At 51.0% G+C, this 14,680-nt stretch overlaps 2 protein-coding genes across 2 annotated transcripts; one reads left to right on the top strand and one right to left on the bottom strand.

Annotated features, from left to right (window-relative positions):
* Window positions 1-69: 69 nt before the first annotated feature.
* On the bottom strand, window positions 70-6,899 carry BO95DRAFT_442750 (tetrafunctional fatty acid synthase subunit FAS1). The gene is made up of 3 exons (XM_025586505.1): window positions 6,686-6,899; window positions 650-6,533; window positions 70-593 (listed from the first exon to the last, which is right to left on the bottom strand). Exons 2-3 carry the CDS (start codon window positions 6,440-6,442, stop codon window positions 126-128), a joined length of 6,261 nt encoding a protein of 2,086 aa, XP_025442389.1. The 5' UTR covers window positions 6,443-6,533; window positions 6,686-6,899; the 3' UTR covers window positions 70-125.
* Window positions 6,900-8,465: 1,566 nt separating this feature from the next.
* Window positions 8,466-14,161, top strand: BO95DRAFT_362906 (trifunctional fatty acid synthase subunit FAS2; the record flags this gene model as incomplete). The annotated part of the gene is made up of 3 exons (XM_025582595.1): window positions 8,466-8,988; window positions 9,051-13,996; window positions 14,051-14,161. The coding sequence occupies 3 exons, from the start codon at window positions 8,466-8,468 to the stop codon at window positions 14,159-14,161; spliced, it is 5,580 nt and encodes a 1,859-aa protein (XP_025442388.1).
* Between the last annotated feature and the right edge of the window lie 519 nt (window positions 14,162-14,680).

The following is a 14,680-nucleotide window of genomic DNA, read 5'->3' as shown; positions in this document are numbered from 1 at the left end:
AAATGATCCACCAATATGTAAGTCTAATCAAGAAGACATGCCTACTCATTCAGGAACAGGAAAATATAAGCTGGATTAGAATGGATGACAAGAATAAAGCCTATGTACTATAACGTTCTAAATCTCTAGCTTCGACCCGCGCTCTCATTTCCCTCCTCGAATTTGTCCCAGTTGGCCAAGATGTGAGCGATTCTGGGCGAGTTTGTGAGACGGTAAACGTCCTCGAAATATTCCTTTGTGATCTCAAATGGCCTTGCTGTAACGTTGGGAATGTATTTTCCGACCAGCTTACTGGGATCAATGGTGGTCTTGTTGATTTTCTTGAGCAGGAATGATCGGAAAGGCTTGACACCAGATCGAAGGAAGGTGCTGTGGAATGGTACGTCGATACCTCTCAAGGGAATGGTGGCGAAGCCGCGCTCAAGCGAGATGGGCCTAGGCTTGGACTCTGTTTGCTTCACACACTCGTCAATCATCTTGACGAGATGCGATTTGACGTCCTCCAAGGACATGCTTTGCATAAGAGCGGGAATGTCAATGTTTTGGGCCTTAAGGTAGTTGAGTAGATTCGTGAGACAGTCAAGCGCCCGTAGCTAGTCATAAGGTCAGCAATGTCGAGCTATCGACGATCAGACGGGGAGACACTTACATCACCAGCAGCAACATATTGCATATTGGCAACATTGTAATTGACAATCTCCAGAAGCCAACCAGTTTGCTCTGAGATATTTTCTACGACATACTGAAGGGCTTGTTCATTGAAGGTCTTCGAGATGCGGCTCGGGTTAACGGCACACATCGAGTAGTTTGAGCGACCTTGCTCGTCTCTTTCCACAGCCACCTGCATTGTCAATCCACGATAGAAGACAACTGAAACCAAGCTTTCAATGGGCATGACATCAGCGAGTGCTGCCAGGGCTGAGTATTCACCAAGAGAGTGACCAGCAAAGCTGCTGTCTCTTTGGACAAGCCCCTTCGAACGCATGTCTTCAAAGCTTGCCTTTTCCATCAATGTAAGGGCAGGCTGTGTGAACTGGGTCGCAGAGAGAAGCCCTGACGGTGAGCGGTAAGTATAAGATGTAGTCTCTTCGTCGATTTCCTTGAAGATCTTCTCCGACTTGATGGACCCGTCCGCGTTGACAGTTTCAAAGGTCATTGACATATAATTCTGACGGATCGCTTTACCCCGGGGGCCTCCGAAGTAAACGGTGAGTTCCTTGGGATTGTTCTTGACAATATCGATGATTGACAGACCGTAATTCTCGATGAAGTGACGATCTGCGCGATCCCAGACCTCTCTTGCAACCGGGCTACTGGCATAGAGTTCCATACCCATTCCCTGCTCCTGGGATCCTTGTCCGGTGAACACGTAGGAGGTGACAGGCTGCTCCACCTCGGCCTCGCCAAGAAGGACCTTCTCTTCGGTCTCTTTGTTACTAGCCTCAACCTTGATGATCTTGCGACCGGCAATCATGCCGACATGCTGCAACTTGACAGTGATGATGTCGTTGGGTAGGACCATGCCCACTAGCGAGACATGGAAACCTCTCACGCGCCCAATATTGTTCTCTGCGGCCCATGTTTCAACGTAGCTGCGAACAGCAGCACTTGTGTACATACCATGGGTGATAGTGCCTGGTAATTTGGCATAGCTGGAGAAAACCCGGGACACATGAATGGGGTTGTAGTCGCCCGAGACACGAGCATAGGTCTCGTTGGACGCAGGAGCACGCAAAACCAGCGGAGTCTTTCCGCTGAGGGGGATTGGGTTCTCAAAGTAAACTGGCTGCTCGATGGAAGTACCATTGCGCTGGAGGTAATCAATCACAGGATTCCCATGAGATGTACCTGCCTCATAATCCACAGAAGCCACCTGGATGACCTCCTTCGTCGGCAATTCCAGCAGCACCTGACCTACAGTCTGAACGTTGCTGAATACGGTCTTGTTCTTGAAGCGAATCAAACTCTGAAGGCGGAAAGTCAAGGTCTGGCCCAGCAGTTCGACATCACTTTCATCCATGCGGAACCACTCTTTCGAGCGGAGAATGGCTACATCTCGGCTTGATGCAAGGTGAACCTGCATAGGCACCTCGTCCTTGCGTTGGAAGGTGTTCTCGAAGTCCAGGTAGGCACCACGGTACAGGAACTGACTGGTAACATGCATGATCGGCTTGCCATCTCTGAGAATAGTGCCACAGACCTCGACCATCTTGCCGGAGTCTTGGTTGATGACCGAATTGATTTGAGCCGAAGTATCCAGGACGTCCCCGACCTTCAATGGCTGAGCCCCAGGAACCATTTTGAATCCATTGGATAAATGAACCAGCTTCAGTAGGTCACCATCGATGGTACGAGGGAAGATAGGTTTGGTGATGGCCTTCCAACCGGCAACTATGGCAAAATCCATGGGGGCGAACACCTCTTTGCCAGGTCGGTCCACGAAAGCCTCACCAGTGTTGCCAACAGCATGAACAAAGTCAGCTACAGCTTGCGACGTAATTGTTTCACGTCCACCGTTGAAAGTGGCAGTCGTCGGTGTATCGAAAGGAACATCCTTGTTGCCAAACCAGACACGATAATAGAACTCCTTGATGCGATCATTGCGGCCTTCCATGACCTCCCTGATGGGTGCGTACCCTGCCTCAGGGTGATACGTGAAGAGAAATGTCAAGGGAACGACAGCAGCCTCCGCGGTCCTACCCTCAAAAAGAGTAAGGCTAATTTGATTGTTGTCGTTCATCTTTACCTCGACCGTTTTGACCAGTTTGCCGGATTGGTAAGGCTCCCGCACGATAATACTCGTCTTGGATGGGTCATTTGGATGCGAGATTTCCACGTACATGCCTGCGACGGGTGCGACTATGCGTTTCAAGGGATTGGCATCGAAACGATGATCCTGAACGAACACGTCTGCCAAGAACAACGCATGTCTCCAGGAATACGCTGAGCCAGCAAGGACACGAAGCCAACGATCCAAACCAGGCAAGTCCGCCGAGGGAGAAGATGACAAGCGGTAGGTGATCTTGTCACTGTCTTCCGCGATTGTTAAGCCGTCAAAATCTTGCTCATCGTCGGTTCTGTCAAAGAGTCCCCCAAAGTACTCGATGACAGGCACTTGCGTCTCGTCTCCGTTGTACACATCCTCGATCAGGCTCTTCACGTGACCCTGATGGATACCGTCCAAGATGTCCCGGACAGGCTCGTCAATAATAGTTGAGAACTTGGCAGCCATGGGACCCTGGAGGATACATGTCCTTCCGACGTCCTGGCCCACAACAGCCTCCAAATCCTCGCTCTGCCAGAGAGAGTCTTTCTTGAACCAGTACTCGAAATTCTCATCCAAGGAAGGTACAAAGGGAACGGGCTTCTGTCCCCGACGCTGGCAGAGTAGTAAGAAATGCTGAACGTCCTGAGCGTTGATCAACTGAGTGGCTGCGTCAGGGTAGGCAGCCAGGATGTTGTCAATATTAGGATAGGGGGCATTCAGCTCAGAATAATTTTGAAGAAGAGATGGCTGGCCCTCACTTGTAGTGAAGCGTTCCTCAACACGGCGGATGAAGTCGCCAGTAAGCTTCTTCAGAGACTCATCGATCCATCTTGACTCATGCTTGACATACATGAGATCTACCATGCGGTGGACGACTTCAGTGTAGGTCATGTCTTCGAGGTCAACGGTTTCGCCAGCAGCGTTGCGGCCGAACCAGACCTTATGGAAATCATCGTTCAGCTTCTTGATAATGTAATTGCGCTGCTTCTTCAGCTCCGGGACGCGCTTGGCCTTGTCCAATTTGAAAATCTTCTGGTCCATCTCGTGCCAGAACAACACACCCCTAGTGGCTAGCTTGTGAATCGGCTCACCCATTTCAGACAGGACAGTAACCACGCCTCCTGCGGCTCCCTTGTATGTCTTCTCCCAATCTTTGTCATCGAGGCCAGGTGCATCAGCGATGGCCTTCTTGGCATTCTTCGATGTATGAGCCTCTTTGGAGATCATCATGCGGCTGCCAAACAAACAGCCATCGAAAGGCATCGGCGGGTACCCGAAGCCAGATGACCAGGTGCCGGAAAGATAGGGGTAGGTATCCTCGGAGCCACCAAAGCCGCTGCCTGCCACAAGGACAATATTCTCATGACGTCTGATACGACTGTACATCTGCAGAATCGGCTGATGGAAGTCCTCGAATGAGTGATGACCACCACCACGGCCTCCGGTCCACTGAAGAATGATAGGGAACTTTGGGTTAGCCTTGGCGATATTGATTACCTGTTGGATAGCATCAACGGAACCCGGTTTGAATGCGATGTGCTTGATCCCCAAAGTCTCGATGTATTCATTCGCCACTTCAATGGACGGAACACCGGCACCAATAGTCAGACCCTCGATCGGCACGCCTTCAGACCTCAACCTACCGACCAAGGGTATCTGCCATGCCATAGCACGAGGATTGACGTAAATCAAGTTGATCGTGATGCCACGACCGGGAGGGATGGCCTTTTCAATTTTTGTCACAGCATCAGTCATAGTCTTGGCATTGTAGTAACCGCCACCCGCAAGCTCGATATGGTAACCGGCGTTCATTGTAGCAGCAACAAAATCCCAAGCAACAGTGGTGGGGGTCATTCCGGCCACCATGACTGGTGGAATTCCTAGCAGTCGGCTCATCTTGGTGTCCACGAAAGTCTGGCCCATCGCGTTCTTTACGAGACGTGGCCCGTACTCCTTGACCCAATCAATGGCGTACTTAACGGAGTGTTCGTCACGATCGAATAGCTCAGGCTTATATCCCACTTCAGCGTTGGTGCCATCCATAGCTCCCGCAAGTACCACACGAACACCGGTTCCATCCTTGTTGCGGTTGGTCAGGACACCCAAGCCAGAGATGCCACCGGGTCCGAAGTCAACGATGTGTGTGGCACCAGGGAAGACTGTGGCTTGCTCCCAGTTGACAGCATCATGGGTTATCATGCGAACTAACGCCGGTACGATGTTGGCTTCACTGGTCTTGCGCAGGTCATCACCGGTCTTAGTGCCGTAAACGGGGATGGCGAGTGATCCGGGGGATATCTCCAAGTCCTCCAGGTCTTCCAGGATACGGTCATAGGCCGGGTACAGGTACTGACTATGGAAAGGAGCGGTGATAGGGAGAAATCGGTTGACGAAGCGGACCTTGCGTTGGGTGTAAGGAACACGATTCTGATCCAGACCTGTGGGCGCTTTGACTTTGCGCAGGCGCAGATTAAGACCATACAAAGACAAGGGAGGTCCAGTAACAACAAAGTTGCGAGCGCTGTTGATCAAGGAAATAGAGATATGGCGGTCCTCGGGAAGATGCTGGTTGGTCATATCAATGTGGTCTTGCACGGCTGCTCTTGGAAGATCTCGGATAGACAGCATCGGAGTGGGCGCACCCTCTCCATTCTCAATCGAGTCTTGTAGAACCGAGGGCGCAATAGATGTACGCGGATAGGCTTGCTGGCTGCGAAGACCAATCCAGAAAAGCATGGTCAATGCATTTTTAGAAGCCTGCTGGAAACTTTCCCAGGAAGTGGCGGAGGCGATTGCTGCTGCGGTGACCACTCCCTGCGAGTGGCCAGTGGTTCCACCGAATCTTTCGAGGACCTCGCCGGGTGCTTTACCAAGGACCTTGCAGGTAACAACGAAATGTGCTAGCTGAACCAAGCCAATCAACGGCAAGCTGACGGGTGCGGACACAAGATAATCTGTGTCAGGTTGAGAATCCGGGTCCTGGAGCCACTGGATGATGTCCAGTCCTTTAGGGTAAAGCTTGTTGGCCTCGGGCTCACGCGAAAGGGATTGAAGCAACTCGGCAGAGGATGTGATCAGATCATCCACGAACGAGGGGTAGGTGGTATAAACCTCTCTTAACTCATCGAAATATTCTTCGATGTTACCTTGTCCCCCAAACACCGAATAGATGCTCGCCTTATCTTCTGACGCGGCTCGGAAGAGGGCCGAATCGTAGGGTTTGGTAGGCCGCCCAGCGGCAGCTCTACCGGCATAATAGGCCTTGACGACTAACACCTTCTTCGAGGTGATGCCGGGAAGACCAGCAGCAACAGCGTGCACATCATTGCCGCGCATAAAAGCCCGTTCAAATTCGTTCAATGCCAATTTCAAAACCTCTAAGTAGGTGCCCTGGGCATCGTCTTCACCCTCTTCCACCTCCCGTGCAACATGGTCAATGTATCTGGCGACCAGTTCGGCGACCGAGGAGGGTTCATCGTCTTGGGCAAGCTCATCTGTCGGCTGTGGTAATGATGCTGTGAAACCATCCTTCAATTGCGATGCATGGAAGTGAAGCGACGTCGGGACGAGGAAAGAGAATTCAAGCGAGCCATGAGCCAGAATAAGTGGCCTCAATGACTGTGACGAGCGAGGGGTATTAATGCCCGTTTGTGGGCCGGTGGATGTTCCATACATCCTGTAGTTCTCGTGTCGTTAAAAGTCTATGAGCGAAAGGCCGAAGAAGGCGTCGGGGAAGAAAAATAATAAACGGAAAAGTGCGTAGGTTCTGTTATCGATAAGTATATATATCGGGAAATGAAAATTCGTGCCATGAAGTGAGAGCAGACAATGGGATGAGAGGAGAAAAAGTGTGTATGGGCACATAGTCTGGTTTTCTTTCTTTCTTTCTTTTCTTCTTTGGGTGTGTGTGTTACCTACCTATTTCTATCAGAAATTGTGAAATAAACCTCAACTCAAGGGAACCACAGCCGGTCCCGTCGTACAGGATAGATAGAGGAGGGGCGGCCGCCGGAGGAAGGCAGAAGAGTAAAGACAAGAAAGAGAAGGTTGGAGGAGGAAGAGAGGTATGGGGAAAAAGGTACTACAATATGGGGGAAGGGGAGGAAAGAGAGGGGAGGGGGGGGAGAGAGGGGACAGTGGAAGAGCAGAAGGAGAGGGTAGAATAAACAGAAGGGAGTGGGATGGAATTGAAGCCTTGAATGGGCAATCAGGGAGCACGAGAGTGGTTCAGCACCTTGCGGTACTAGTAATAATTTTTGAATCCCGGCGCCGAGATAGGGCGGTTGTGCACACTGTTGAACCGGCTGGGCGGAGGAAGAGATCCGCCGACGTAGGCTGGTTGAATAGGAACTGACCGAATTCGGTATGGTGGGTGGCCGCACCTCCCCAAAACTCTGAAATGGTTGGGCTGGACCTGAAGGTGCGGTGACAATACCTGACCATGTCTGACCATTCCTGACCATTCAACAAGGTTGATGGATGCAGTGATGGTTTAGCAATCACTATCCAATCTTCACCAACAGATCTATTGAGTACTTAGTAATGTAGTTATCTAGTAGTTAAGTTAGTATACTGCCTAGTACTACAGCACTGTAGTTATTGTAGCATCATATACCCAAGTACCTACTATGCTGCCGAATTCAACCTGTCAGGTCTGACTCAATTGCAATTCCTATGATGGTTGTGGACCAATCATACACTGTTGTTGTAAGCTGGTTCTTTCCTTTTTTTTTTTTTCTTTTTTCTTTTTTTTTTTGCATGTTCGTCTTCCATGCTTGTACTCGGCTCCGAAAGCCTGCTGGAATTCATGCAATGCTTCCGTACCGTATGAAAGTCAACTTCCGCCCCAACACTCACCCAAAAAAACAAAAAAAGAAAGTAAGAGAGAAGGGCCGGGGGGGGGGGGGGGGGAGGGGGGACTCAGTTCAAAGTCCCTTCCCATTTCTCAGCTACAATAATACTTTAGTACCCTTCCGGTTGTCGTCGCTACATACTAAGTATCGCCAACCTTTCCGTCACCCCCCCCTCTCTCCTCCCATCCTAACTCCCAGGCGTTCAAATAATATTCTTACAATCGTATTAGTGTATTTTCTCTGGAATTTTATTGTTGATCGCTTCGATTCTCATCCACTTTCTTTGGCACATACCTGGATCGAGGTCAGTCGGCGAATTCATCCCATCCTTTCTTCCCCCCTTCTCCTCCCCCCCCTCCCTCTTCTACCCCCACTGATAGTGGTCCTGAACTGGGGGTGAGTATTTCTTATTCCCACCCGGAACTGCCGTGGATCAATTTTCATTTTCCTATCCAGCTTCCCTTTCCCGCACCCGCTTGGTTCCCTGCTCAAGCACTTGAGTGGCGCAAGAACACAAGAAAGAAATAAAAACATTTGAAGGTTCAATTAGAGTACGATTTGCATTGACACCATTTAGACTGACCTGTTCGTATCTCTAGTTAGGATTGAACCAACCTATATTATCACTTTAATGATATTCATCTTCCTTCCGTTGCCCTAACTCCGACCTACACTTTTCTTCCTTCAACTTTCTTCTGGTGTTCATCCTTTGCCTGGCCGCCACTTCTCCCCAACCAATTGAGGCAGAGACTGAAACCAATTCCTATCCTGGTTCAACCGCTTGAAGTTGACCTTCTCCATACCCCATCTCTACGTGGGCATATCATTACATTTCCATCAACAATATGCGTCCTGAAATTGAGCAAGAATTGGCCCACACCCTGCTGGTTGAGCTGCTGGCCTACCAGTTTGCCTCGCCAGTGAGATGGATCGAAACGCAAGACGTCATACTTGCAGAGAAGCGGACAGAACGGATTGTTGAAATTGGCCCCGCGGATACACTGGGTGGTATGGCAAAACGGACTCTTGCCTCGAAATATGAAGCATACGACGCCGCTACCTCCGTGCAACGCCAAATACTTTGTTATAACAAGGATGCGAAGGAGATTTATTACGATGTCGACCCTGTGGAAGAGGAGGCAGACACTCCTTCAGAGCCCGCTGCTGGGACTCCGCCCCCGGCTGCGCAGGCCGCTGTTGCTGCTGCTCCTGTGGCAGCCGCTGCTCCGCCTAGTGCTGGACCTGCCGCAGCAATCGAGGATGCTCCTGTCACAGCAGTGGATGTCCTCAGGACATTGGTGGCGCAGAAGCTTAAGAAGAGCCTGTCCGATGTGCCTCTGAGCAAGGCCATCAAAGATCTTGTCGGAGGTGGGTACCAGCACGAATTACCTGAGCAATGCTTTCAACTCATACTAATCTGGTGCAAATAGGTAAATCCACACTACAAAATGAAATTCTCGGAGATCTGGGCAAGGAGTTTGGCTCTACGCCTGAAAAGCCGGAGGATACCCCCTTGGATGAGTTAGGTGCATCCATGCAGGCCACATTCAATGGTCAATTGGGTAAACAATCCTCTTCTCTCATTGCCCGCTTGGTATCGTCGAAGATGCCTGGTGGATTCAATATCACTGCCGTTCGCAAATACTTGGAGACGAGATGGGGTCTGGGTTCTGGCAGGCAGGACGGTGTGCTCCTCCTTGCGCTTACAATGGAGCCGCCGTCTCGTATCGGTTCGGAACCCGATGCCAAGGGTTATCTTGACGATGTGACTAATAAGTATGCTGCCAGTGCTGGCATAAGTCTGTCTGCTCCCACAACTGGAGGTGATGGCGGCGCCGGCGCCGGCGGTATGCTCATGGATCCCGCCGCTATCGATGCCTTGACGAAGGATCAACGCGCCCTATTCAAGCAGCAGTTGGAACTCATTGCTCGCTACTTGAAAATGGATCTGCGCGCTGGTCAAAAGGCGTTCATCAACTCCCAAGAGACCCAGAAGACGCTGCAAGCGCAGCTAGACCTTTGGCAAGCCGAACATGGCGACTTCTATGCCTCTGGCATTGAGCCAGCCTTCGATCCTCTCAAGGCCCGTGTCTACGACTCCTCCTGGAACTGGGCTCGCCAAGATGCTTTGAGCATGTACTACGACATCATCTTTGGAAGGCTGAAGGTTGTTGATAGGGAGATTGTGAGCCGTTGCATCCGTATCATGAACCGGTCGAATCCTCTCCTTCTAGACTTCATGCAGTATCATATCGACAACTGCCCCACTGATAGGGGTGAAACGTATCAGCTTGCAAAGGAGCTTGGTGAGCAACTTATTGAGAATTGCAAGGAGGTTCTTGACGCTGCTCCTGTCTACAAGGACGTTGCTGTTCCTACCGGACCTCAAACCACTGTCGATGCCCGAGGAAAGGTTGGTTACAAGGAAGTCCCTCGCGCCAGCGCCCGCAAACTAGAGCACTATGTTAAGCAGATGGCTGAAGGCGGTCCCATCTCGGAGTACAGCAACCGCGCCAAAGTGCAAGATGACCTACGCAGTGTCTATAAGTTGATCCGCAGGCAGCACCGCCTCTCCAAGTCTTCACAGCTGCAGTTCAACGCTCTCTATAAAGAGGTTATCCGCGCCCTGAGCATGAATGAGAATCAGATCATTCCACAGGATAACAGCAACGGAAAGAAGTCTGGCAGAAACAGTGTCAAGCGCAATGGTAGCCCTCGGTCGGGCAAGATTGAGACCATCCCTTTCTTGCACCTGAAGAAGAAGAACGAACACGGCTGGGATTATAACAAGAAGCTCACCGGTGTTTACCTCGACGTTCTGGAGTCAGCAGCTCGATCTGGTCTCACATTCCAAGGCAAGAATGTTCTCATGACTGGAGCTGGTGCCGGTTCCATCGGTGCTGAGGTGCTGCAGGGCTTGATCAGCGGTGGTGCTAAGGTGATTGTCACAACGAGTCGATTCTCCCGTGAGGTCACTGAATATTATCAGGCCATGTACGCCCGCTATGGCGCTCGTGGCTCTCAACTCGTCGTTGTGCCCTTCAACCAAGGTAGCAAACAAGATGTCGAAGCACTGGTCGACTATATTTACGACACTAAGAAGGGTCTTGGCTGGGATCTGGATTTCGTTGTCCCATTTGCTGCCATCCCGGAAAATGGTCGGGAGATCGACTCGATTGACTCAAAGTCTGAGTTGGCCCACCGCATCATGCTCACAAACCTGCTCCGACTTCTTGGTAGCATTAAGACACAGAAACAAACCAATGGCTTTGAAACCCGCCCAGCACAAGTCATCCTTCCTTTGTCTCCCAATCACGGCACTTTCGGAAATGACGGACTGTACTCGGAGTCCAAGCTGGCTCTGGAGACTCTCTTTAATCGCTGGTACTCGGAGAACTGGAGCAACTATTTGACCATCTGCGGTGCTGTTATTGGCTGGACGCGCGGCACAGGATTGATGAGCGGTAACAACATGGTTGCTGAGGGCGTTGAAAAGCTCGGTGTCCGCACCTTCTCACAGCAAGAGATGGCCTTCAACCTTCTTGGTCTCATGGCACCCGCTATTGTCAACCTATGCCAGCTTGATCCTGTCTGGGCTGATCTCAACGGCGGTCTTCAGTTCATCCCCGATCTCAAGGACCTCATGACGAGGCTCCGCACTGACATCATGGAGACCAGTGATGTCCGCCAAGCAGTCATCAAGGAAACCGCCATCGAGAATAAGGTTGTCAACGGAGAAGACAGCGAGGTCCTTTACAAAAGAGTGGTCGCCGAGCCCCGTGCCAATATCAAATTCCAGTTCCCGCAACTTCCTGACTGGGAGAAGGATGTTCAGCCCCTCAATGAGAACCTCAAGGGTATGGTCAACCTTGAGAAGGTGGTTGTTGTCACTGGGTTTTCAGAGGTCGGCCCCTGGGGTAACTCCCGTACCCGCTGGGAGATGGAGGCGTACGGCAAGTTTTCCCTTGAGGGCTGCGTCGAGATGGCCTGGATTATGGGTTTAATCAAACATCATAATGGTCCTCTCAAGGGCAAAGCCTATTCAGGATGGGTTGACGCTAAGACTGGCGAGCCTGTGGACGACAAGGACGTCAAGCCCAAATACGAGAAGCACATTCTGGAGCATTCGGGCATTCGATTGATCGAGCCTGAGCTGTTCAAGGGATATGATCCCAAGAAGAAGCAACTTCTCCAAGAAATTGTCATCCAGGAAGATCTTGACCCCTTCGAGGCATCCAAGGAAACTGCCGAAGAATTCAAGCGCGAGCATGGTGACAAAGTTGAAATCTTTGAACTGCCCGAATCGGGAGAGTACACTGTGCGCCTCAAGAAGGGGGCTACATTGCTTATTCCCAAGGCCCTCCAGTTCGATCGTCTCGTTGCTGGCCAGATTCCCACTGGCTGGGACGCCAAGCGCTACGGTATCCCAGACGACATCATCGAACAGGTTGATCCAGTCACATTGTTTGTTCTTGTCTGTACTGCGGAAGCAATGCTCTCTGCTGGTGTCACCGACCCTTACGAATTCTACAAGTATGTTCACCTGTCTGAGGTCGGTAACTGCATTGGTTCCGGTATTGGAGGCACCCACGCCTTACGAGGCATGTACAAAGACCGCTACCTGGACAAGCCCCTCCAAAAGGATATCCTGCAGGAATCCTTCATCAATACTATGAGCGCTTGGGTCAATATGCTTCTGCTGTCCTCTACTGGTCCGATCAAGACCCCTGTTGGTGCCTGTGCCACGGCAGTTGAATCTGTTGATATCGGTTATGAGACGATTGTGGAAGGCAAAGCTCGCGTCTGCTTTGTTGGTGGATTCGACGACTTCCAGGAAGAAGGATCATATGAGTTTGCAAACATGAAGGCCACCAGCAATGCGGAAGATGAATTTTCCCACGGCCGTACCCCGCAGGAGATGTCGCGTCCCACTACCACCACGCGTGCGGGTTTCATGGAGTCACAGGGTTGTGGTATGCAACTCATTATGAGCGCCCAGCTGGCTTTGGACATGGGCGTACCCATCTACGGTATTATTGCCTTGACAACGACCGCCACGGACAAGATTGGACGATCCGTCCCCGCCCCCGGTCAGGGTGTTCTCACCACCGCACGAGAGAACCCTGGCAAGTTCCCGTCGCCGTTGTTGGATATCAAATACCGCCAGCGCCAGCTTGACCTGCGTAAGAAGCAAATCAAGGAGTGGCAAGAATCAGAGCTGCTTTACCTCCAGGAGGAGGTGGAGGCCATGAAGTCCCAGAGCTCTGAGCCATTCGATGAGTCGGACTATCTGCAGGAGCGGGCTCGGCACATTGAGCGAGAAGCTGTCCGACAGGAGAAGGATGCCCAGTTTAGTCTTGGCAACAACTTCTGGAAGCAAGACCCCCGTATCGCCCCTCTCCGCGGCGCCCTTGCTACCTGGGGCCTTACTGTCGACGACATTGGTGTTGCATCCTTCCACGGTACCTCTACCGTGGCCAACGACAAAAACGAATCTGATGTCATTTGCCAGCAAATGAAGCATCTGGGACGCAAGAAGGGCAATGCGCTGCTGGGTATCTTCCAGAAGTATCTCACCGGACATCCCAAGGGCGCTGCCGGTGCTTGGATGTTCAACGGCTGCTTGCAGGTTCTTGACAGTGGCTTGGTTCCAGGGAACCGTAATGCTGATAACGTGGACAAGGTCATGGAGAAGTTCGATTACATTGTTTATCCCAGCCGTAGCATCCAGACTGATGGTATCAATGCTTTCTCAGTCACATCGTTCGGTTTCGGTCAGAAGGGTGCCCAGGTCATTGGAATCCACCCCAAGTACCTGTACGCAACTCTGGACCGGGCACAGTTCCAGACTTACAAGGCCAAGGTTGAGGCCAGACAAAAGAAGGCCTACCGTTACTTCCACAACGGTCTCATTAACAACAGCATTTTCGTTGCCAAAGACAAAGCTCCCTATGAAGATTCTCAACAGAGCAAGATCTTCCTCAACCCCGATTACCGCGTCGCGGTTGACAAGAAAACATCGGAACTCAAGTTCCCTGCAGTCCCTCCGAAGGCCAGTGACAAGGGAACTGAAAGTACAAGATCGATGATTGAGTCTCTTGCGAAAGCTAACGCCGCCGAGGACTCGAAGGTAGGTGTCGACGTTGAGAACATTGAGGGGTTCAACATCGAAAATGAAACCTTCATCGAGCGAAACTTCACTGCTAGCGAGCGAGAGTATTGCCTGAAGGCACCATCTCCCCGTGCATCGTTTGCTGGTCGGTGGAGTGCCAAAGAGGCGGTCTTCAAGTCTCTGGGCGTTAGCAGCAAGGGCGCCGGCTCTCCGCTGAAAGAAATTGAGATCGTCACTGATTCAACTGGTGCGCCTGTTGTCCAAGTAAGTTCCACTTCCAACCTGTCATCTTCGCGTCTGACGCTAACATGTTGCTAGCTTCATGGTGTTGCTGCTGAAGTTGCCGAGCAGGCTGGTGTCAAGCAAGTCAGTGTTAGCATCAGCCACAGTGATACGCAGGCTGTCGCGGTTGCTGTGTCGAGATTCTGATCTTTGGGCGAGCGAACAAGCTGCTTTGATGTAATCGGAGTGTCTGAGTCATGTCTACGTTTCTTGACCACATATTCATATAGATAGATCAATCCAAGCCTGGCTTTCATCTGGCGAACCAGCCGGATCTTCCTTTGAAGTGTTTTGCCTTCGTCAGCTTTCGGAGTATATCTTGAGCAAGGGTAGTATGTCGGCATAGCTGAAGTAATCCGGCCACGTGATGCAACGCGGTTACCAGGCTGCTTCCCATGTTGATAATTCAGTCAGTTCCACCAACCACCAACCACTAAGAGAATTGAGAACACGTTCCATACACCTTACCTCTGAAACCTCAAAATCGCCGATATAGTACACGTAGAATTTCCCGCTCTTGATACTCGCAATTGAATACTCAATCCTGTTCGAAATGCTTGACTCAAATTTGTATTTGTCAATATTACTCAGGTGTCACTTCGAAGTACTGATAAATGTAATGGTATAGCATCTGACATCTTCTAATTAGAACCTACAGTATTTGAA

Source organism: Aspergillus brunneoviolaceus, assembly GCF_003184695.1.
Source record: "Aspergillus brunneoviolaceus CBS 621.78 unplaced genomic scaffold BO95scaffold_33, whole genome shotgun sequence".
NCBI lineage: Eukaryota > Fungi > Ascomycota > Eurotiomycetes > Eurotiales > Aspergillaceae > Aspergillus > Aspergillus brunneoviolaceus.
The sequence above is the reverse complement of the archived record's forward strand: the minus strand, read 5'-3'. Positions and strand labels throughout refer to the sequence as shown.

Excerpts from the sequence above, each read along its gene's own strand:
- BO95DRAFT_442750 (XM_025586505.1), bottom strand. The coding sequence starts at position 6,442 with ATGTATGGAACATCCACCGGCCCACAAACGGGCATTAATACCCCTCGC. Across the intron at positions 594-649 it reads AATATGTTGCTGCTGGTGAT|CTACGGGCGCTTGACTGTCT; the intron begins GTAAGTGTCTCC and ends CCTTATGACTAG.